This window comes from Diuraphis noxia, unplaced genomic scaffold (assembly GCF_037042655.1).
Source record: "Diuraphis noxia isolate RWA-SAM2 unplaced genomic scaffold, SU_Dnox_SAM2 contig0001, whole genome shotgun sequence".
Classification (NCBI taxonomy): Eukaryota; Metazoa; Arthropoda; class Insecta; order Hemiptera; family Aphididae; genus Diuraphis; species Diuraphis noxia.
In genome coordinates, this window is record NW_028301711.1 from 10,132,577 (window position 1) to 10,156,116 (window position 23,540).

The window sequence follows — 23,540 nt, forward strand, 5'->3', positions numbered from 1 at the left end:
TATAGCGGAAGTCAGTGCGCCAGACCAAGTTCAATCAGCATGCTGTGTATCTATATTTGAACCAATTCACGTGGTTTTCTGATTATCATATCTATACTTCCTGAATCCTAAATTTCTATTTTGAAATTTTATACATTGATTAAGTCGAAATATTGATCTGTTTCGACACAAGAGACTTCTATATTACTGAATCACAGACTCGTCATCAAAATTATAAGGCACCTCATCTACAGATATAAATATAAAAATTGGTATTAAAATTAGGTATATATTTTAAGTAAAAGTAAAAATATAGAAAAAATTTTATTTTCTTAAAAATTAGTTCCACTCTGAGAAGGGGAGTTCTAAATACATAACAAAATAATTAGGGCTCGGAAGTTGTAGGAGCTAAAAAAGGTAAAATATGCAAAAATATTATTCTGAATTCCAAAAATTAAATACATAAGATATTGTTTACAATTTAATCATATACATAAAAATTATTTATAACTAAAAAAAAATAAAACTATTTGGGATTTTGACATCTTATTGAGCTGAAAATAAAATTAACAATATTTTTTCAGTATTTTTTAAAATTACGAAATAAATACATGCTTTCTTATACCTGTTAAGTTATTGCATTGAACCACCAATATTTTCTTAAAATTTTCTATTTCAAATGAACGACAATAATTCGATAGAAGATTTTTATATCAAGAAAACGATCTTTCAACGTCAGTTTAAGTCATCGGAGCATATTTATAAAATTTTAAGTTATCGCCTGTCAACTCTTCCGGAAGTCCGTACTATCTCCCGTTAGTATCATAGAAATCTTCATCATATTCTCGAAACCACGGTTTTTTTCCAATACATATCTTAACTTCTTCTGAATGGCAACTCCTACTTCACTATATATACCTCTTCTATTTTTTTTTTTTAGTTTGTGTAATTTCTTTTATTCTTTTACAGATAACTAGACCCCTTGAGTTTTAAGTTGCTTAATTTTTGTCGGTAAAAACCTGTAGTTTGAATCTATAAAAATTAAATTAGGTTCCATTGAACGCTGGTTGACAAGGATTTGCGCAAAGATAATTATACACTTTTTTAGGTTTTTTAAGACTTCATCAATTAAATTATAATGTATACACGTCATATTTATAATTTTATAATTAATTTAATTTATTATTTCATATAAAAATTCTTTGTAGATTAAATTAATAAATTTGTATGAAGAAAATGGAACGTTTACCGCATTATATTGATATATTGGACATTGTAAATTATCAGGACACAACATTTTATTGTTTAAAGAATTAGAGCGCTTTCAGACGAGACGCTTTGTGGCCGGCTACAAGAATCTTGCCACCGTACACAAAAAGTAGACATTGCTTCACACGAGACACTTACCATACACTCGTGTCCGATTCACTACGTTGAAATGTATAAAAATGTTTTCCAGACGCCTATTCGTGGTGCGAGCTCTTGGTTCTTTGGCTCTTTAGTTTATTTAAAATACTTAAATACTAAAATACGTATACATTTTTTAATTAGTTAATTTTTTAAAATGGACGTAGATACAGCAATCATGCTTAATGCCTTAATAATTAAAAAACGAAAAAAAAAATTAAAAAACAAATACTATTGTGGGTACATCCAATTGTCAGTCAAAGAAATGAAAAAGGACATTTTCAAAATTTATTTCCTGATCTCTTACAATACCCTTCAAAGTTTTTTAATTATTTTCGTATGTCGAGGGATTCGTTTTTTGAATTGCACGATGCTATAAAATATGATATCCGAAAAGAGGATACAAATATGCGCAAGTCGATAACTACGGAAGAACGATTAGCTGTAACATTAAGGTAAGTTTATTTTTTATCTATATAGATAATTAAGATATAAAACGTACTTTAATAAGTAACACTGAAATTTATTAGAGTTAAAATGATAAATATAACATTTAAATTTATATAAAAAGAAACTAAAACATACTCGTATAAAATATAAGAACACACACATAAAAATAATGTAGTTGATTTAACTTCAAACTACAATGTTCAACACCCATTAGTTAAATCAACTGCATAGTCATTTATATTAACCACAATAATAGGTTGGCTCAACACATATTGTTGAGAAATGATAATAAGTCATAATAACACCCAAAATTAGTTGAATTTAGAAAGTTGTAGGTAATCAATATAATCTAATGCCGGTAGTTAAATTGATAACATAGAGAATGTTGTTTTAAACATGAGCTCGATTCATAATGAACTAATTTTGTTGTTGTTTCTACTCCAAAATAGTGTTAAAATTAACCATTCAGTATGTTATTTTTACAACGCCGAAAAAACCCGAAAATCGTCCGCATGCGTCATGTGCATTGTATATGTGGATGCATGCCATAACAACATAAAATATATTTATATATTAATTTCTCCAGTGGCGGCGCTAGGCGTGGGCGGTGTGGGCCATTGCCCACGGCCTCACACCTCAAAGGGCCTCGCGTTCCATAGGGCTTTATAATTAACCATAGAGAAATATGACAGAAGTTAAAAAATTTTTTAAAAGGGCCTCTTTAAGTCCACTTCGCCCACATGTAACTTTTACCTCGCCACGCCACTGAATTTCTCCCACTCTACTACCTAGTCGCCTATGTTAGAGTTAATGACAAACTATGGGCGTTTAATTGTCCCTTAAATGCTTTAAGTGCTTGTTTTAAAACATATTTCACGTTTCATTGTAATTACCCTAGAGAATGTTATGAAACATGGTTGATGATACAACTATTTGTATTAAGATTAGTACAGAATATGACAAGCATACATCCATTACAACTACTCTAACAAGTAAATTAACTGATTTATTTGCATAATAATTTTGTTTTTATATATACTGAAAGGCTTAAAAGTATAAAAGTACTATACCACAGACCACAGGCAGTGTGCATTATTTTTAATATATTAATAAAGTAATACATTTTTAATTATGTTTAAGTGTTATTTATGTGACTCTGATGAGTTTTTGTCTGTAAAAGAGTTAATATGGCATTTTAAAGTTTTTCATCATTTAAGCAACACATCATTATTTATTTGTAATCAAGGGGCATGTGTTAGAGATTTCAAAAATTTAAACAAATTTAGAAGACATTTACATAATGATCATTCAATACTTCAGTCTGAATGTGAAACCAGGTTACAAAATAGCGATATTCCTACACATTTATGTTTTGAATCTGATTTAAATTTGAATACAAGTCCATCAAGTTTGCCAATCTTAACCGAACTACCAGTTCCAACTATATCTACTGGTGATAATGAATATGAATTTTTTGAGGATAATGTTAGAAATAGTGCTATAAGTTTTCTATCTGAATTACATATGAATACTAATATGACTAACACTTTAGTACAAAAAATTGTAAATGGAGTTACTGAATTTATTTCCAATGGTATTTTACCTTGTTTAAAAACTATAGTTCTACCACTTTTGAATAATTCTAATGATATTAAAAAAAAAAAGTTCAAAATATATTTGATGTATTAAAAAATCCTTTTTCATGTCTTGAAACTGAGTTCAAACGAATGAAATATTTAACTGATCATAATTTATTTTTTGAGCCTAAAACTATAAATGTAGGGTTTACAAAGGAAAAAAAAACTATAAGTGGAAGTGACAGAATGTTGATGGTTCCCATTGAAGGACATTTGATATCATTAAAAATGAACCTTAAAGCTTTTTTTGAACTTCCTAGTGTATTTGAAACAGCACAACAATATTTGAAAAATTCTTTAAACAATGACTCAAATATATTAACTTCATTTTTAGATGGTTCCACTTGGAAGTCAATGAGTTTACAATTTCAAAATAAAACAGTTTTTCCTCTTTTCTTATATTTTGATGATGTGGAAATAGGTAATCCTCTGGGCTCACATTCAGGAGTCCACAAAATGGGTTGTATTTATTATACTGTAGCTGCTCTCCCTCCAGAATTTTTATCTTCATTAAAAAATATTTTTGTTGCTTTTTTATTTCATTCATCAGATAGAGGCCAGTGTAAAGTCAATAACAAAACAATGTTTTCAGCCTTAATTAAAGAACTAATTGAATTACAAGAGAATGGCATACAAATATCTATAAATTCTGAAGTGCATACAATTTATTTTTGTCTTGGATTAGTGTTGGGAGATAACCTAGGTTTAAACTCGATCTTAGGGTTTGTTGAAAGTTTTTCGGCAAACTATTATTGTCGAATGTGTCGTTCTCACAAATCAGATCTCCAATACATGCTTAAAGAATCAACAATGATTAGAAATAAAAGTAACTATATAGATGATTTAAGAATAAACGATGTTTCTCAGACAGGAATAAATGAGTTATGTGTTTTTAACCAAGTTCCTAATTTCCACGTAATGGACAACATAGTGGGTGATTTTATGCAGGATGTGCTAGAAGGTGTTGCTCGTTATGATATGGCTGTCATTATAAATCATTTGATAATAAAAAAATATTTCACTTTAGATATTTTAAATAAACGGATTGAACTTTTCAACTATGGGATAACTGAACGTAAAAATACTCCTCCCAGTATTATCCAAAATAATTTAAAAAAAGGTTATATTATTATGTCTGCATCAGAAATGCTATGCCTAGTACGCTATTTTGGACTTATAGTTGAAGATCTGATACCTAAAGAAACTGGTGTATAGCGTTTGTATTTAAATTTACACAAAATTATTGATTTATGTTGTGCCAGAAAAATACAACCAGAGTGTGCAGCTCAAATTGACTCTATTGTTGCTGAACACAATCGATTGTACATACAATATTCAGAAACTCCATTAAAACCAAAATTTCATATTTTAACTCATTATGGTAGATTATTGTTGAAAAATGGACCAATAATTTTAACATCAGTAATTCGATTTGAAGCTAAACACAAAATTCTTAAATCTATTGCTAATTCAATACCATGTCGAATCAACCTTGGGTATACTTTAGCACGTAAATTACAATTACAAACTATGAATCGCTTGTTAACACTTTCAGGTTTACAGCCTGACTTAAAAGTTGGTCCTGGTAAAAGTGTAATTTCCAAAATAGAGTTAACTTATAATGTTTACAAAACTATACCTTCAGAATTGGTTAATGAATCATATAAGGTATCTTGGGTAGAGTATAAAAATATATATTATAAGATTGGATTAATTTTGGTAATACAAACAAATCTTGATGGTTGCTTATTTGGAGAAATCGATAAAATACTTGTTGGTAAGTCTAGAGTGCCATATTTTATAATCAAACCATTAATATCAATAGGGTTTGACAGCCATTTTCATGCACATGAAGTAAATTTTGACTATTCAAATATTGATAAAATAGGGTATTATTTATATCAATGAACTTGACTATCCATATCCTACTGCTGCTACAACAATAGGTAATAATAAGACATATGTCTTATTAAGATAACTAGGTATATTATGTAGCCCACTAAATACTTACTGTTAATAAATAAATGTAAATAATACCTACCTATGTAAAACATAATGTGAACATGTTGTATGTATATTATTATATAGAGTTCATTATAATTATTTTATTTAGGTATATCTAATTTATGTTTTGATGTTTATAAAAATAAAAATAATTATTTATTAATACAATTGATTTTTCATTTATATCATGTACAGTCGAGTCGCGATAACTCGAAGTTGAAGGGGGATAAAAATTCACTTCGAGATATCTAACTAATTTATAGGAGAATAATGTTCTAGGGGAATAAAACACAATTCGAGTTGTCAAGTTTTTCGAGTTATCGAGGTTCAAGTTATTGCGACTCGACTGTATTATTATATATTTATATAATATATAGGTATGGGTATATCTAATAATTTATATAAAGAATTATTATTATGTTTCATGCATAGGTACCTACAATAGTGTGAAGTATACTGATTAATCTAGTTAAATAAAACTATACTCCAATTTTTATCCATCTTTGTTTTCTTCTAAAACAAGTATTCACAAGTATACAAAGAATGATAATTGTGAGCCTGCTTATGATGTGATGTTCTAAACTTAAAACTTTTAGTTTTAAATAGTTAAGAAAAAAAAATTATTATTTAATTCCCCCCTCCCCAAAGAAAAAATATTAATAATAAGTACTCCTGTGAACCCTATCCGTATGCTTATTGTACAAAAATTAAAATGCAAGATGGTTTTATTTTTCTCCACAAACGGTGGGTAAACTGTTAAATGCCTACATTAGTTTACAAAATTCCTTTACCTAAATGGTATATTTTATCAAGTTTCTATCATAGTCCCGTTAGGTAGGTAGGTTAAGGCGTTAGGTTTGTAAACTGTATGTAACTAAGGGTCTCGGTTCGAATCCCGCATAGGGACCCATTTATTTTTGTTTTTATAATTATTTTAAACAACATTGTTCCATATCTTGGAGTTATTTTAACAACTGCTAAATCTCAATTTTAACCATTTCTTGGGGTCATTTCAACTACAACGTTTTTTCAATTTGAAACGAATTTAAAAACTCAATTTACAACATTATGAAAGTTAATCTCACTACGTTATGATATGTTAATATAGCATAATAATGTAATTATTTTAACAATATATTTTTAGTCGTTTTAATCATGTTGAATAGAAGTTAAATTAACACTTATTGAGTCCTAAGTCAAAATCGACGCTCAAATGTATTGGACATTAACTGCATTTGGAGTTAAAACAACTAACGATTTTTATGCGTGCAGTTGAAATAAAATAAAATAAAAAATGAACACCTTTGTAAAAATAATATTAAAATAAAATAATAATGATAAAACAACTTGCTATAAATCAACCAGAAATATAAAAATTAAAGAAATTACTTAAATAATAATAGATAAACAATTTTAATATTTAACTACTTTTACACTATTTATGTTATGAAAGTATCAATCATTAATATTGTAATCATTTATATATGTTACTAAATTTGGTTCATTTGATGACTGATTAGAATATGTTTCAATAGGAGAGACGTAGCTTTGTGACGATTCTGATAGAGAAGTTGACCTCGATGTTGATGAGTGATTAGAAAGATTAGATGAACAAGGGCTATGTTGTTGTTCCCCAGTTATCACTAATGGTTGTTGAAAGCTGGATTGTGGTCGGTGATATTGAGTATTATATTGTGTATGATGAATTAAGGGTGAAATGGGGATACTGTACTGCTTATTAAGTTGACAATATGGATCAAAATTCGCCGTCATACCTGGAGGTGTTTGCATCTGCAATCCATTAGATATAGCTTGCATAATATTCGATTTTACTAACATTTTTAAATGGGCAGGTACTTGCTTAAGGTCATCAACAAGTGACAACATAAACAAGCGATCTGGATCTTCCATGTATACTTTTTCTCTGCGTTCCCTTTCTTGTAAACTTTTCGTTACAGAGTTGAAAAATTCATTTTCATATTCATTTTCAACAGTTTTTTGCTTTTTGGCGGGCTAGTGACGTAAAACATTTTCTAAAACTTCTCCAGTAGTTTCATTCAAGTCGCTATTAACTTCTTCAATGTCATTTTCATTTTCATCTGGAGAATCATGTGATGAACTTAAATTTGAAGTTGTCAGTTTATTTGCTGCACAAGAAGAAAGAAACGATTATTGATTATAATAAACATATGTTTTCCATGTACTTCCTCCTGACCCAGATTCTTTCTTTTAGCCTGTTCTCTAGAAAATGAGTTCCTCAAACTCTTCCATTTTCTTTGTAACTAGGTCTATTTACTACAGTAATTGTTTCATCATCAGTTAATGAAAAATCAGACTTATATTTCACTATATCTGCTATTTTTCTTGCTTTTTCGATTGTTTCTGTAATTTAATAGATTAAGTATTTGGAATACAAGTTATTCTTATCAATATGTTTTAGGTACTCATTATGTTTACCTATGTTTTTAAGAAGAATCCTAGCTCTTAAATATTTGAATTCTTTATCATTAGGTATATGTTTTGAAGCAATAAATTTCCCAACAAGTGCCTTATTTTTTGGCCAAGCACATAACTTATTGTCTTTAAACCAAGATGAAGGCACAGCTTCAACTGATTCATCATCATGAATTAATAGAAACTTAAATAGAATTTAACTTCATTATTGAATAATATACTACTAAAGGTGAACTGAAAAAAATATTTTAATCAACAACAGAATTTTTTATCATGCATAGTTTTATTTTAAATAATTAAATTTCATAATAATAGTCGTAACTCGTAATTTATATAATATAAATAAAATTGCACAATTAACATATATATTATACAATTAACCATTACAATATAAAAATATAACTACTTTGTTAAAGTGTTGAATATAATATTGCAGATGATAAAAAATAGCTAGTTTTTTCTCTTAAAATAAAAAAAGGAAATACATAACTTGTCTTCAAAATTATGTTTATCATTATTAGACATTAAAATTTTATACATAATATCTGTATTGTAAGCTAAATACTTTTGTTTTGTTTACCTTCTAATCTTTTGAAATTGAATGGGGCTTGTGCCAAAATGTATTTTGAAACTTCTTCAATTTCATTTAACTGAGTATACTTAAATTTTGTTTGTTTTTTAACAGCATCTAAAAAAGGAATTAAATTTATACAAATTAATTATAACTATATATAAATGCATAGACTACTAGATATAATTATGAGCTTTTATTATAACATATATATATAATATACATTAAAAATAACTGGAAATCGCAAAAATTAATGAAAAAAATTTTTTTATGAAAAATATAGATAAAATAAAATATTTGGAAAATCTTACCAAACGTTTCTAATAACGTTGAAAATTTTGCTTTCTCTTTTTTCCCGGTATACGAATAAGCAGAAAGTAAACTGTCACAGAATAATTTTGACATTATTCGTTTTACCACTAACTTAACATTTTTTCCGCCAATATCAGCTACCTAAAAAAAAATACAAAAAAATAACTTACAATTAGTAATATACATTAAGTTTTTATTAATGTCACAATTATATACAACATTTTTATTGTATAAAGATAAAGCAAGATTATACAATAAAAATAAAATATATGTTAAACTACTATAATTATACAAGGTAAAATTCTTCAAAGCCTCATAACAATTTAGGTAATATTTGAAATTATTATTGGAATGTATAGTTACTATGATGTAGGTACTATACGTTTTTTAAATACAGTTAATAACTGTTTTATAATGGAAATATAATGAAATATAATATATTTAAACTCACTAATTGGTTTTTAAAATCTTGGTCGCCAGTAATTTTATCTTCGAGTGTACAAAGATCAATATTATTATTGATTGGAAGTGGACAATCTGTTAAATAAATACTATTACTGTGTTCCCTGCTTCCGTCAAATCTTCTAACTGGACTTTGTTCCAAAATGTTTTCGGTCGTTTCTAATTTTTGCATCATGATAAATTGATTGCTTAGAACTTGTTTTACTTCATACTTTAAAAATGTCAAATTTCTTAAAATTTGATCAAGACACTCGCTAGTATCTAAACATATTAGAATGTTAATATTATTTTTATATTTTAAAAGTGAACCAATTAATTACATTTCTTATAGTACCTGTGTTCACTCTCAACGGTTTTGATGATGAAGTTGGTATTGAATTTTTTTCCTCATTGCTTTTCATTTGGATTACTAGTTGAAAATATTTTAAAATTAGCAAAAATAATGGAATACAAGTTATTCTTATCAATATGTTTTAGGTACTTTGACACCAGACATTGGACTACAAAATAATATAAGTATGAATTTTTTTGTTTCATTAATTTGATTAGTGTTTTTAACTATTTGAGTAATTGTATTTAAATATTTTAATAGTATTTTAAATATTTTTTGAATGTATTTGTATCTGTTTTCAAATATGATTTTAAAAGTATTTCTATAAAACTAGTCAGAATGCTATATTCTTATATTTAATTACAATATTGTTATTTAATTTACAGATCATTCAAACAATCATTATTATTTTCCAAATACTCCTTCTACAAATGAAATCACTACCTATCCTGTCATTAACCCTGCTACATCTGTATCCAGACATTCCAGACCCACCTCTTCTTTAAGCTACACTTATTCTGCTTCTTCTATGGACGTTATAAATTTTACTGAAACTAAGGTTGCTGATGAATCTATGGTAAATAATATGCCAAATTCACAGTGGAATTATGATGATGCAAAAGTTACCGATGAATCTGCTCTTGATTTTTCCAACTCTTGTTCTTATATTAACATGTAATTTGATCAGAAGTATGATATTTTAATGTTATTTCTTTGTTACTCATGATAACTATGTTCTAGTCTATACATACTGTTATACTTACAGAAATTGTTTTTTATTTTTCAACTCAACAAGTGATTTGTATTTATTTTTTTGTTTTTTTGTGATAATTATGTTAAATAAATACTATTATTTTACATTTCTTTTTTATTAATAATTTATATATTATGTTATAATTACAAAGAATGTATTTAGTTTAAATTATTCCAAGTTTAAAGGTTTATGGTGAATAACATACAGTACACTTATTACTTACATAAATTGTTTTTTTATTTTTCAACACAACAAGTGATTTATATTTATTTTTTTGTTATTTATGATAATTATGTTAAATAAATACTATTATTTTACATTTCTTTTTTATTAATAATTTATATATTATGTTATAATTACAAAGAATGTATTTAGTTTAAATTATTCCAAGTTTAGAGGTTTATGGTGAATAACATACAGTACACTTATTACTTACATAAATTGTTTTTTTATTTTTCAACACAACAAGTGATTTATATTTATTTTTTTGTTATTTATGATAACCATGTTAAATAAATATTATTTTATGTAATTTACATTTATTTTTAATAATATTCTATGTCAAAAGTAATAATTACTGGGCACATTTATTAATTAAAAAAAGTTTCTCGTCATACCTATGTAGGTATCTTAAAAATTTAAATTGTAATAATGTGTAGGTGGTACAAGACTCAAAATGTTGAATAGTAAATGAGACATTTTTTTTTTATGATGAACAATCACATTATTGTGTTCAACAGCTCTTTATGTAGTTTAAATAATTTATCTTCACTATATTTATAGCTATTTTTATTTTATACTAAATCAACTTTAAGGTTCTGGGTTGGTACCAACTATGAATAGATTATAAACGTATTGGTGTAAAATTATCAATAACTATAAATTACTAAAAAAAAAAATTATGATGCTGTTATTTATACAATACTTACAGTAAGGTAATCCTTTTTCAAAACTTTAAAAATTGCATCACAAGTCTCAGGTATTATTTCACATAAGCTGCTAGCTGATATGGCAGTTGGAAATTTTAGTCTTTGGTAAGACATACCAGTAGCTAAGAATGTTAGTGTTGCTAACAATCTTTGTTCTGGAGGAATACTTTCCCTCATGATGGTATCCTCTTTTTGTATCAATGGGCCAACTAAACCTAGGCAGATAATTATAAATTGTATTTAATTATTGAACAACACTGAAATGTAAAAAAAAAAATTAGAAAATATATTATACTTAGTAAGAAATCAAATGTTGTTCCATCAATTCTTAAATAATTTTTGAAATCTTCAGGGTTATTATTTCTAAGTTCATTAATTAATGGTAAGTGACCAAATTTTGTCTTATCTGACAGCCAACTCTTCATCCAAATTGATCTTAGAGATCGTGCTTTTACCATATTCATATGTATATAGTAAACAGCAGCATATCCTACTAATTGTTTTTTTCTTCTTAAAGAGGACATTTTTAAACACTAAGTAGGTACGATAAACACGTTTTTTCAAATATTAGTAGTGTACAGGTGCTGTGGTACGTGTTAACTGTAGTTGCTTGAACGGTGGAGTGGTCAAAGTTTTAAAATGACTAAAGGACATGATAGATCGTGTACAATCGTTTGTAAATACTGTTTACACGCACAGTTTTGTCATGTCGCGTTCCAAATGATCACTCCAACCCGCGTGATGGAATTTTTCATTTTAATTAGGAAATGATTGGCATGTACAATCCACCACGTGGAAAAACTTGCACGGTCCAATCACGCGTGATAGTCATTTGGTTAATTTTTAATTACCAAATGATGGAATGGGACGTTCCATCCTTTTAATATCACGCATGATGGAACGGCGCGTTCCAAAACTGTCCTTAATCCTCTTGGTCTAAACGCAGCTAATACAATAATCCGTGGTCATTTTGGGACACGGACCTCCAGGTAGGCGATGACGGGTGTGCAAAGTCATTTCCGAGGAAGTAAAGGTATAATAATATAATAATATAATAATATAATAATATAACCATAAAAACTACCATCTAACAAAAATATAAAAATATATTATCAACATTATGTTTAAATTTTTTAACTTAACTTTTAAATTTTACACGCACTCGTATCACCACCGCTGTTCGTCGAGTTCGCTGCCATCAACTTGAGGTTTACAGTACACTAGAGAATTATCCGCAAAAATGAGTGAGACGGCCACACAACGCAAACGACGGCTGGAGAAAGCTCGTGATAAATACCGTGATAACAGGGATAATGAAGATCGTATTGTTAAACGAATCAGACTCGATGCTTACAGCCAATATATTATGAGACAATGGAAAATAAAATAAAACAAAACAAAACGTTTAATAAAAAAATAATTTTTTTTAAACACACTTTCCTATAAAACCATATTTAAAAAAATATAAATATATATATTAAATTGAACTAAAAAATATTTAAAAAATTGCACTAAAAAGACAAAAATAATTTTCGGTACTTAAAAATAATGAAAAATTTAAAAGTGTGTGGTGCTCTTACACTTGACATATACTCCCAGTCAGTGCCGGATAGACAAGGTATCGGCCCACCGAGTTTTAGTTTTTTAACCGGCCATAAAAAGGGGCCTTTTTCAAATAAAAATGTATAAATTGATCAAGATTTGACGTAGCGCACAGAGTTAAATAAATGTTTTCAAATTTGTGTTATGAAATAATTGCCCTAACACTTACGATCGAAATTTTTTTTGAGCGGCCCACCGAGATCTCTGTAGCTCGCCTAACCAATCCGGCCCGGCTCCCAGTCACTATCTTACAAACAGGTTTGAACAAAGAAGTGTATTTGAGACTTGGCTTGACTTTAAATATTTTGTATGATGCACCACACACTTTTAAATTTTTCATTATTTTTAAGTACCGAAAATTATTTTTGTCTTTTTAGTGCAATTTTAAAAATATTTTTTAGTTCAATCTAATATATATATTTATATTTTTTTAAATATGGTTTATAGGAGTGTTTAAAAAAAAAATTTTTATTTTTTTATCAAGTATAGATTTTTTATTTCAGAGTAATTTTTATTAATTTTATCAAATATATTTCTATAATTCAGTTTTATTAATTTTTGATAATTATTGTTTTAATTCATTATTTTTAAGATAATATAAATTGAAAAATTGAAAAATTGTTCAATTGATTTGCTAGTGTTGTTTTTTATTAATTAAAATTTTTGAGGGATGGCTGAAAAAATTTCCCAAAACTGCAATTTTGATTTACAAAATCTGAAAATCAATTTTCAATAATTTACCAAATATTTGCATAGGTTTGGATAATTTTTATGAAGTTTTGGTGTACTAATTTCATAAACATGATCCAAGTAAATTATGTATTTATGTTTTACCTTTGTCATCAGCCATCAGGAGAACCTAAACCAGCCATTTTGCATACTGTGAATGCTTTACGTCAGTGTTTCCCAAAGGGTGTGCTGGGGCACACTAGTGTGCCGTGAAATTTGAAAGGTGTGCCAGGACAAGTTGAACTTTTTTTATAAAAAAACATAAAATTTAATTTTTTATTTTTTTATATAATAAAAATAAAAATAATTAATATAAAAATTAACTTTAAAATTACAAAAAAAAGATATGATTATACATTTTAGTCTTTAGTGCGAAACGTGTGCTTGATGTTGTTTGCATAATAGTGCTATCCTAGGAGGGATCGATGATAAACACACTCGCATTTCTTGTTCAACTGATAAGAGTCGTTCACGTTTCTTATTTTTAATATTTGTTAGTGCGGAAAACCCAAGCTCACAGAGGTATGTTGTAGAAAATGGTAATAATATATTTATTGCAATTTCTGTAATTATTGGATACTCAGTTTTAATAAAACTCCAAAACTGAAATTGATTAAGTTCATTAAATTTTAATTTCAATGAACGATCAGATTGAAGTTCTAAAAGTTGTTCTTGTTCAACTAACCCTAGATGTGATATTACATATGATGTTACAGCAAAAGGATTTCGCACCCAATCATATTCGTTAATAGGCAAAGATGGGAAGTATTTTTTCATTTTTGCTTTTAAAATTATGAGATGATTTATTATCAAATCAGATGTTACTTCTCCATCTGGATCAACGTCTGCTGTTAATGTCAGTTGTTTTTTTTCTACGTGTGATATCCAAATTTAGATTCTAAAGTGTGCCGTGACTTATAATAACTAATAATAATGTGCCGCGATGGGAAAAAGTTTGGGAACCGCTGCTTTACGTCTTCAAAAGTTCAAGCAAATTAAAGCTCAAAGAAAACATGACGATTCTTTAACATCACTATATTTTATGAAGTGTGAAGATGATTTTAAAACTATTATAAGAGATGCGGGGTGCGATCCTTTTTTTGTTGACTATTACTCTAGTGAACAAATACATCTTTATCGATCTTATTGTAAACAAGAACGATCGCCAAAACTTATTATTTATGCAACTGGTTCCGTTGTCAAGCGTCAAGCAATTTAGGAAATTTGGTTTGGAAAAAACTAGTTCTGTTTTCCTGTATGAAGGAGTAGTACACGATAAAGTTGCTGGCCACTGCTTTACTGCTTTAAATATGTTAAGTGGACTACATTCCAATCTTGCAATTGCTAGATGGTTAGGACAATGGTGCGCTTGCGATGTACCAAAAACAAAAGAGAGCATTTGTGACAACTCTTTGGCTCTATTATCAGCTCTCACACAGAGCTTCACGCAATACTCATCCCTTCAAGATTATGTACGTGTGTGCGCAGATTTGCTTACAGGCCGTATTGCCGTAGAGGTACGATGGATACCGAGATGTTTTATTAGGATTGACATAGCTCATTTAATAAAAATTTCTTGTAAATGGATTCCGCTAAAGAGTTCACCATGTAGAGTAAGATAAGTAGTGTTAAGAGCAGTAATAGCACCGGACCCTTCAGTTGGACTTCTGATAAAAAGCCAATCGTTAATTGACATACGCTCAATGTTACTTTCGCTGTTTGTCGTCTTATCAAACGAAACTGACAGCATTGGTATTAACGGACAATGTACACTGTACACCATGTGAAGAACATAAGCAGCGTTTACTCCAAGCTACATCTACAGGATTTTACGGTGAGGATTTTATATTATGGTACAGTATTAAAAATATACACGGGTTTTTTTATAAAAGAAAAAAAACGCAACACCCAAATGTTTCACTAAAAAAGAAAACTATTCAATCATGGTTATTTCATACATTTTAAACGGACAAATTTACGGAGCTAGGTAAATTGGGTCCGCGATAATTTGGGTTCGTTTTGAAAGCGGTAAGTTGAGTCCCGGGTATAAAAAGGTAATAGGTAAATTGGGTCCCGGCTATAAATCATTGGCGCAATTAGGTCTAAAATATTAAAAACTTAAAACTTAAATATTTCATACTTATGTAATTTACTTTTGAATAATTATGTTACAATAATACGTCATATTGCATACAGTGGTACACTGGACACCAATTAATTCTACGCATGATGTTAATGTGTGTATTACACTGGCCGTAGCCACTTTTCTCCAAAAATTAAATACCGTAATGTTGTAAACTCGTAACTTTGATTAAACCTAATAGATATATATACGAGTATATTTATCAGTATATTTGTATCAGTTAGTAGTTATTATCGATTTTGATGATGATTACGTACAGATACACGTACGATATCTGGGGTATTTCATTATATTTTTAGTCGCCTGCTGAACGTCAACTTGTGACTATATCGTGTCTTACAGCTATATACAGTTACACAATTTTACAGTTATTGTTTTTTTATAAATCTTGAAAATGGAAATAATGACTATCGAAAAAAACAAAACTGTTATTATAAAATATGGTCATAAGTTTAGGTTTCACAAAATGTTGAAAAATGAAGTACAGAGATGGACCTGCTGTAACAGTACATGTAAGTGTTTTTTTAAAACTTATAATGGTGTTGATACTGAGATTTTTAATGATCACAATCACAATAAACCTAGCGAACAAGACATCAACCGGCAAAAATTAAGTAATAATCTCAAGAGAAAAGCGGTAGAAGAGATATCGGTGTTGCCATCGAAACTTATTTACAGAGAGTTAAAAAACTCTGATATAAATAGTTTATTTTTAAATGATACTTCTTTAATAAAAAGAAATATAAGAAATGCACGTTTATCTGTTCATCCCAACATACCAAAAAACATAACAGAAACGCATACTGCTATGAATGAAATGACATTAGTTACTAATAAAAATGAATCATTTTTATTAGTTAATCATTGCAATAATGGTATAATTGGGTTTTCAACAAAAAGTAATTTAGAAGTGTTATGCGAAATTAGTACAATATTTGTCGATGGCACTTTTAGAAGTTGTCCAAAATATTTTTACCAATTTTTTACCATTCACGGCCTTGTTGGCGAATCATATATTCCACTTGTGTTTTTTTTATTACCTAATAAAGAAACAGAAACCTACGTACGTTTATTTGAACATACTGTAAATAGTTGTGCACAATATCAATTAATATTTTCTCCTGATGTAGTATTTATAGACTTTGAGATTGCTATACATACGGCTGCAAAGCTTGTTTGGCCTAAAATCAATATAAAGGGATGTCGTTTCCACTTAGGACAAAATTGGTGGAAAAAGATTCAAGCTCATGGTTTAGTAAACACATACAACTCTTTAAACACAGAATAAAGCGATTTTTTAAAATGTTTTTTTTGGTTTGCCATTTTTAAGACCCGAAGAAGTTGGCGAATGTTTTGCACAAGATTTAATGGCAATACAACCAAATGGCAAACAAATAAAAACATTTTGCGATTATGTACTAGATAACTACATTTCACCTGATGCTACATTTCCCCCAGATATTTGGTCTGAATTTGCAGCCACCACTAAGCGTACAACAAATAGTTGTGAATCCTATCATGCTGTACTAAACCGAAGATTTTATAGTCCCCATCCCAATATTTTCAATTTTGTGGACGAACTATTACAAATACAGTCTGAGACACATATTAAACTACGAAGTACAATACAAAAAAAGAAAATCACGTTCGGTAAAGAAAAATACTTAAGAGAACAAATGATGAAATATACTAATAATATAATAACTCGATTAAGCTGGTTACACACGGAGCGGTTTAGCCGCGCGCGGTCGCGGTTTTTAACCGCCGCGGATTTTATTTAAAAATTAAACATCTATATTTAAATGGGTGTATTCAGACGAAGTAAAATGGCTTGCGAACGACCGCGGTCGATCGCCTGGAATCGCGCTTGTTCAATGTTCGGGCGGTCGGCCGCATCCGCTAGCTAAAATTAAACTGTGGATTTCCAATAGCCATATTCATACGAGGCGGATCGACCGCCAACCGCCACAGTTTTTTTCCAGCGGTTTTGTCATTTATGAATATTCAGTTAACTTGTGTGCACTTAATATTTGTATTTTAGTGATATTTAATATTCCAGCCATTATTAATTAATATTTTGTATTAATTATTATTCATACTTGGTATAATACGTTTTTTTAGGTTCCTACTATATAAATGCCGTTCGATACCGAACAATTTATATTAGAAATACAGCAAAATAACTGTATATGGGATAAACGTAAGTATCCTCTCGTTATTAATTATTTTAGTTATTAGTAATTACACATAGATTAAAAAGTAAAAACATCATCTTTCTTTCTATACGTATTATTAAGATATATTATCTATTTATCTAATACATATATGATATTATAATAGAGGCAAAAAGTCATCATGATCTTCAACAGCTGCATGTTAGTTGGACGAATGTAGCTAAGACATGTTCCGAAAATTTCGAAGACCTTGATGACAGCAAAAAGGCAGAAAAAAGTAAGATTTAATATTATTATATAAGAAAATTATTACATAATATATGATATAAAGCAATACATTTTGTTCAATACTTGTTAGTAACTTAGTTTAGATAAACTTAATATTTTAATTGTATACGTGGATCCTTACTTACTAATGGACAAGGGTAGATAGTAATAATTGCAATACTGATGGTTAATAAAAAAATAATGATAACGATTTTGTATTTTTGTATATTATATTTTTAATTTTATAAGACAAGTAGGTACCTCTACATATTTATGAATAACATGAACAATATACTCATATGTGGTATGATATTATAAAATAAGGCCCAAAATAAATATAAATATAAAATATGTAAATATGTTTTACAAACAAAATAAGCAAAATAATTCAAACTATAGTAACTATTAGTTGCATATAAGTCATACAAGTAGTATGTCATGTACTCGTGAGTCATGTTATTATTTACATCTTATTGATTTATTTAATTATTTACCAATAATTTTGTTTTGACAAGCAAGAGCGTGATTTGGGTGGTTGACATAACTCACAAAATACTCCCTGCATCTTTAGCATTTGTCTGTGCGTTGCCAACTCTTCTCCTCTCGGTTATGCTATCCATACCACAATTCAAGCTATCCTCAAAATTAAACCCATCACGGCGTCTCACAAAGTTGTGTAAAACACAACAGGCTTTAGTTATTTTGACCGCAAAATTCGGTTCAACCAACATACTCGTTTGAAAAACTCTCCATTTCTTTGATAAGATTCCAAACGAACACTCAATGTACTGACGGGCTCTTGATAAACGATAATTAAAAGTTCGTCGTTCGTCATTTAGTGTTCTGCCAGGAAACGGTCGTAATAAATTTTTATTCAGAGCAAAGGCCTCGTCAGCCACGAGTATAAATGGTTGTGGTACACCTTGATCATCCTCAGGTAGACATCGTTCGGGAGGAAAGTTTACTCTGTCTGAATATAACTTCTTACCAAACGGTGACATTTTGAAAACATTACAATCACTTTCTTTGCCGTAAGATCCAACATTAATGATGCGAAAACAATAATTTGAGTCGCAAATAGCCATAAGTATAAGTGAAAAAAAATTTTTGTAATTGTAATACAAAGACCCGATATTTTTGGGGCATTCTAATCGTATGTGTTTTCCATCAACCTGTAATTATTAATAAAAAAATAATTGTTATATTATTAGCTGCAGTCAACACTCAAATATTATCAATTTGCTAATCTACATATTATTATTATTATTATATTATTTCATTTATCAGGTAGGAACATGCAACAGAAAATTAAAAAAAAAAATTTGTCGTAATGAATTGTAAATAAATATTTTTTTATGTGGCGCGGTATGTACTTTCAGTTACGAAACCCGTTCTGTGTATACGTACCGGCCGGTGTCACTAGCTCCCGGATGGGTTTTCCCATCCAGGGATTTTTAGTGACAAATCATTGCCACACATACACACACGTGTAAAAAACCTACAGTACTCTAGGCTAATGACCTCTGTAGTCGAAGCCATAACCCCAATAAAAAAATGAAAATAAAAAAAAATAATTTAAATGATTTTAAAATGCATTCCAAAAAATGTATAATTTATTTTTTACATATATTATCTACCTATAATACGCTTTTTTTTCGAAAGTTTATATCTAATAATTAAACAACAAATCAAATATTTTTTGTTTTTTAGAACATTAAACAAGCAAAACAATAAATTTATGTTAGTTATTATACTCACCGGGGCGACTGTATTTGGAAACTGGGTCTTTTCAAAATATCCTGATGCTATATCCAGCCAATCATTAGTTGTGGGCTCTGACATTTCAATTGGCTGTAATATGTCCCATATAACCTCGCATGTTTCCATTACTATATTCGATATTGTCGACACTCCCATCAGAAACTCGAAATGTAATGCTGAGAAATGTGTTCCACAAGCCAAATATCTGAATATTGTAATATCGTATGAAAATTATCGACACAAAAATTTATATTATTTTAAATACTGAGCTGAGCAAAGAAAAATTTACCGAAAAAACATTGACATTTTTAATGAGAGTTTGAAATTAAAAATGTGACGATATTGTGATTAATCCCGTAAAACAATTATTTCTCTTCAAATGATTTTTAATATTTTTTGTAATTTAAAAATATATTACAGTAGATACTTGTAGTTTTAGATTCAGAGCGGAGCGAGGTAATTTTAGATTTTACAATGATGAGTGTTTTTTTTTGTGTGTCTGTCATCACGTTTTGGCCAGTTTTGGGTCAGTAAAAGTGCCTTGATTTTCGACTTCAGTACCTAGTTCGATCAGAAAATGAATCTAGATGGTATTTGGGGGGGGGGGGGGGTAAAGTAAAATTCTCTTAATAATTTTTCTTAATAATATTGGGATAAATAAACTAAAATTTAACGAAAAAACGAGAAATTTTACATACAATCAATTTTCGACAAAATCGATTTTGGTTTTTGATTCAACTTTAAAACAAATGACCATAGATACATGAAATTTTCACCGAATGTTTATATAAGTTTAATCTATCCACCATGCAATTTTCAAAAATTTTCGACTTAAGTTGAACTATTCATAGGTATTTGAATTTTTCGATCATTATTAGTTTTTTTTAAATTAATATCGATAAAAATATATTTGTTGGGTAGAAAAGCTTGAAAATTTAATACTAGGCTCCTAATATAATGTAGCAAATAGAGTAGCAGTTGAAAAATATAAAAATACATGGTGATACATTTTTTTATAAGCATTTAAAGTTCAAATTTTAACAAAATTCGTATAGAATAACGAAAATGTGCAAACTATTTTAAGTTAGAAATTCTTAGAAATTTTTAATTTTAAATCTATGATTTTAAAAAAATAATCAAGAATAACGTTTGTAGTTGTTTTTGTGTAATTTAAAAATATAATTTGTAGGTACCTAGAACTTCTAAAGTTATAACAATAATATTAATTCAACTTACAGACTACCGTATGAATAATAACAATATATTTTGAATCAAAAACTCACAAAAAAAACACACATTATTGTAAGACATTGGTCAGAATATATAATGTTATAATTTTTCGATCGGTCAAAAAAATTTAAAATGTTATACATCGTTTTTTATTATTTGTTTATTGTTGTATATTAAGATTGATGACTGTCATTAATAAATATTTTATGTTTTGGTTTATTAATCAGTAAAAGAACTTAAACTCAAATGGAAAAATATTCGAGATGCTTATAGAAAAAAATGTGTAACTAAATCTGGTCAGGCCACTAAAAAAACTAGAAAATATATTTACGCAGATATTTTGGAATTCATGAGAACTTCAATGGAAAATAGAATGTAATAATATACACTATATTATATTTTTATATTTTAAACTTTCATGTTTTTTTTTTTATTTGCTTACTTATTATTTTCTACAGGACTGAAGGTAATGTGATGGAAAGTGATGTGGATGAAAGGGATGACGATGAATCAATTTCAGTAGTAGGCACGGGGGTTGATATGTCAATACTTGACACTGAAGAAGATTTTGAAGTCCAACCAAAAAAGAAAAAGACTAAAAATACGTTTGAAGAAAAATTATTGACAGTGTTGGCAAATCGCCGTGTTGAAGATCCAGTGACTTCGTTTCTAATGTCCTTAGCTCCACAAATTAGATCGCTATCTCAGGACCAACAGAATGAAGTTTACATTGAATTTATAAAAACTTTTAAAAAAGTTAAAGATTCAAACAATATCATCAGTTTCAAGCACCATACATTCCTCCCCCAGTGAACAATGATTATCCTAGACCTTCAGACCATTCCTTTTAGACCAATGACGTTTTATACTCCTATCCTCAATACCCACCTCACCATGGTATACCATTTTCTTCTTCTACTTCAACTATACCAACATCTGCTGTTCAAACAAATGTTAGTCACTCTGCCAACCTTCCATACTATTCTCAACTCAATTATCCTTTATCGACTCCTCCATCTACATCTACTCCACCATGCTCTAACAATAATTTTTTATTGTTTTTATAATTAAATTTTTGGAACCCACAGGTAGGTTATGTTTTTTTCTTTCTATATTTGGAAAGTAATTTTGTTTTTTTATTAACTATCTATGCTATTAATTAGTTGAATAATGTAAATTTTATAACCTATTATTAAAAATATATAATTTTTAACTATTTAATTTTAATTATTTTATAGTTAATGATTTGTAGTTTAATTTATATTGTTATAACCATAAGTGACATCATATATGAAGTTTTGTTATTAAAAAAATTATGTGATTGTGTATTGTTTTTTTTTTAAATTATACCAATTAAAAAATATCATGTATTACCTATATTCTAATATAGATAGGCACCTACTATTTAATAATAAATGTTAATATTAGTACCTAAATGTAAATATTATCATTTACCTATCAATCATACAATACGATTTACATTTGTTCTCATAGAAATTAAATGTACCAAGCATTATTAAAAGTTTATAAAGATACATAAACATTCCTACCAACAAAATATGTAATAGATATATATAATTGATGGCTTTATCTTAACGTGACAGTCAATCTCTCCTCTGGAGAAATTGGGATACGCATATTTGTATGTTGTTTTTGGAGTTGTTGTCCAGTGAGTAAAACCTGATATTGGATATATACAAATATATAAATTATACAACAATTTATTTATAAAAAATTGTAAGCAATTATAACTTATTAACTTACCAGTTCGTCAAAAGATTGAATGCTCATTCGATAATATTTCAAAAAATTTTCAGGGTGTGCTCGTAATGTCATAAAATTTTTGTAAAATTGGCCTTCTTGGGGCCTTTTTACATTTAATGGATGTACCCAATAACGCCTTTTAACATTTTTTTGTTGCTTTTTGTGCCTTTTATTTAGTACATATGCGACGCATACTGCTTCGACATCGTCTAATGTATCCATTATTGAAAAAGATTGCTTTTTAACAAAAAAAAAGGCAAAATATCCCAGAATTAACTCTGACTAGCGTAGTAACGACGTGTTTCAATCACGTTCTAAGCCTAACTGATTGTGTTCTACCTTTGTTACAAATTCAAATTATGATAAATTGGCGCGAAATAACTTAAAATATAAATAAACCGCATTCATAATCCGCTTCGTGTGTAAGCAAACCGCGGACGTGATAGCGGTCGAAAACATCGTCCGCGCGCGGTCATTCCGCCTCGTGTGTAAATAAGGCGCGGATGCGGTCGCGGACGCCGTCTCAAAAAGAATCCGCGTCCGCGCGCGGCTAAACCTGTGTAACCAGCTTTACTATGGC

The 23,540-nt window shown here is 28.7% G+C and overlaps 2 protein-coding genes, 1 long non-coding RNA gene and 4 pseudogenes across 3 annotated transcripts; 2 read left to right on the top strand and 5 right to left on the bottom strand.

Moving 5' to 3' along the window:
• Window positions 1–525: 525 nt before the first annotated feature.
• The window catches only part of LOC149059545 (uncharacterized), a 45,882-nt pseudogene continuing 22,867 nt past the window's right edge, over window positions 526–23,540 (bottom strand).
• On the top strand, window positions 2,750–5,381 carry LOC149059546 (uncharacterized; annotated as a pseudogene).
• LOC149059547 (uncharacterized) lies at window positions 6,933–8,099 on the bottom strand (annotated as a pseudogene).
• LOC149059548 (uncharacterized) lies at window positions 9,351–11,590 on the bottom strand. Its single transcript, XR_016189717.1, has 3 exons — window positions 11,291–11,590; window positions 9,611–9,685; window positions 9,351–9,537 (listed from the first exon to the last, which is right to left on the bottom strand). It is a non-coding gene; the product is annotated as an uncharacterized LOC149059548 (long non-coding RNA).
• On the top strand, window positions 17,901–22,009 carry LOC149059549 (uncharacterized). The gene is made up of 4 exons (XM_089218112.1): window positions 17,901–17,964; window positions 18,105–18,215; window positions 21,424–21,571; window positions 21,655–22,009. Exons 1-4 carry the CDS (start codon window positions 17,901–17,903, stop codon window positions 22,007–22,009), a joined length of 678 nt encoding a protein of 225 aa, XP_089074238.1.
• Window positions 18,692–20,047, bottom strand: LOC149059550 (uncharacterized; annotated as a pseudogene).
• On the bottom strand, window positions 22,784–23,182 carry LOC149059551 (uncharacterized). The gene is made up of 2 exons (XM_089217255.1): window positions 22,961–23,182; window positions 22,784–22,876 (listed from the first exon to the last, which is right to left on the bottom strand). The coding sequence occupies exons 1-2, from the start codon at window positions 23,180–23,182 to the stop codon at window positions 22,784–22,786; spliced, it is 315 nt and encodes a 104-aa protein (XP_089073381.1).

Bases quoted from the DNA above. Each gene is read 5' to 3' on its own strand.
- LOC149059551 (XM_089217255.1), bottom strand. From the start codon at position 23,182: ATGGATACATTAGACGATGTCGAAGCAGTATGCGTCGCATATGTACTA. The intron at 22,877-22,960 runs GTAAGTTAATAA...ATCCAATATCAG, and splicing joins TTCAATCTTTTGACGAACTG to GTTTTACTCACTGGACAACA.
- LOC149059549 (XM_089218112.1), top strand. From the start codon at position 17,901: ATGCCGTTCGATACCGAACAATTTATATTAGAAATACAGCAAAATAAC. The intron at 17,965-18,104 runs GTAAGTATCCTC...ATATTATAATAG, and splicing joins TAACTGTATATGGGATAAAC to AGGCAAAAAGTCATCATGAT. The intron at 18,216-21,423 runs GTAAGATTTAAT...TTTATTAATCAG, and splicing joins CAGCAAAAAGGCAGAAAAAA to TAAAAGAACTTAAACTCAAA.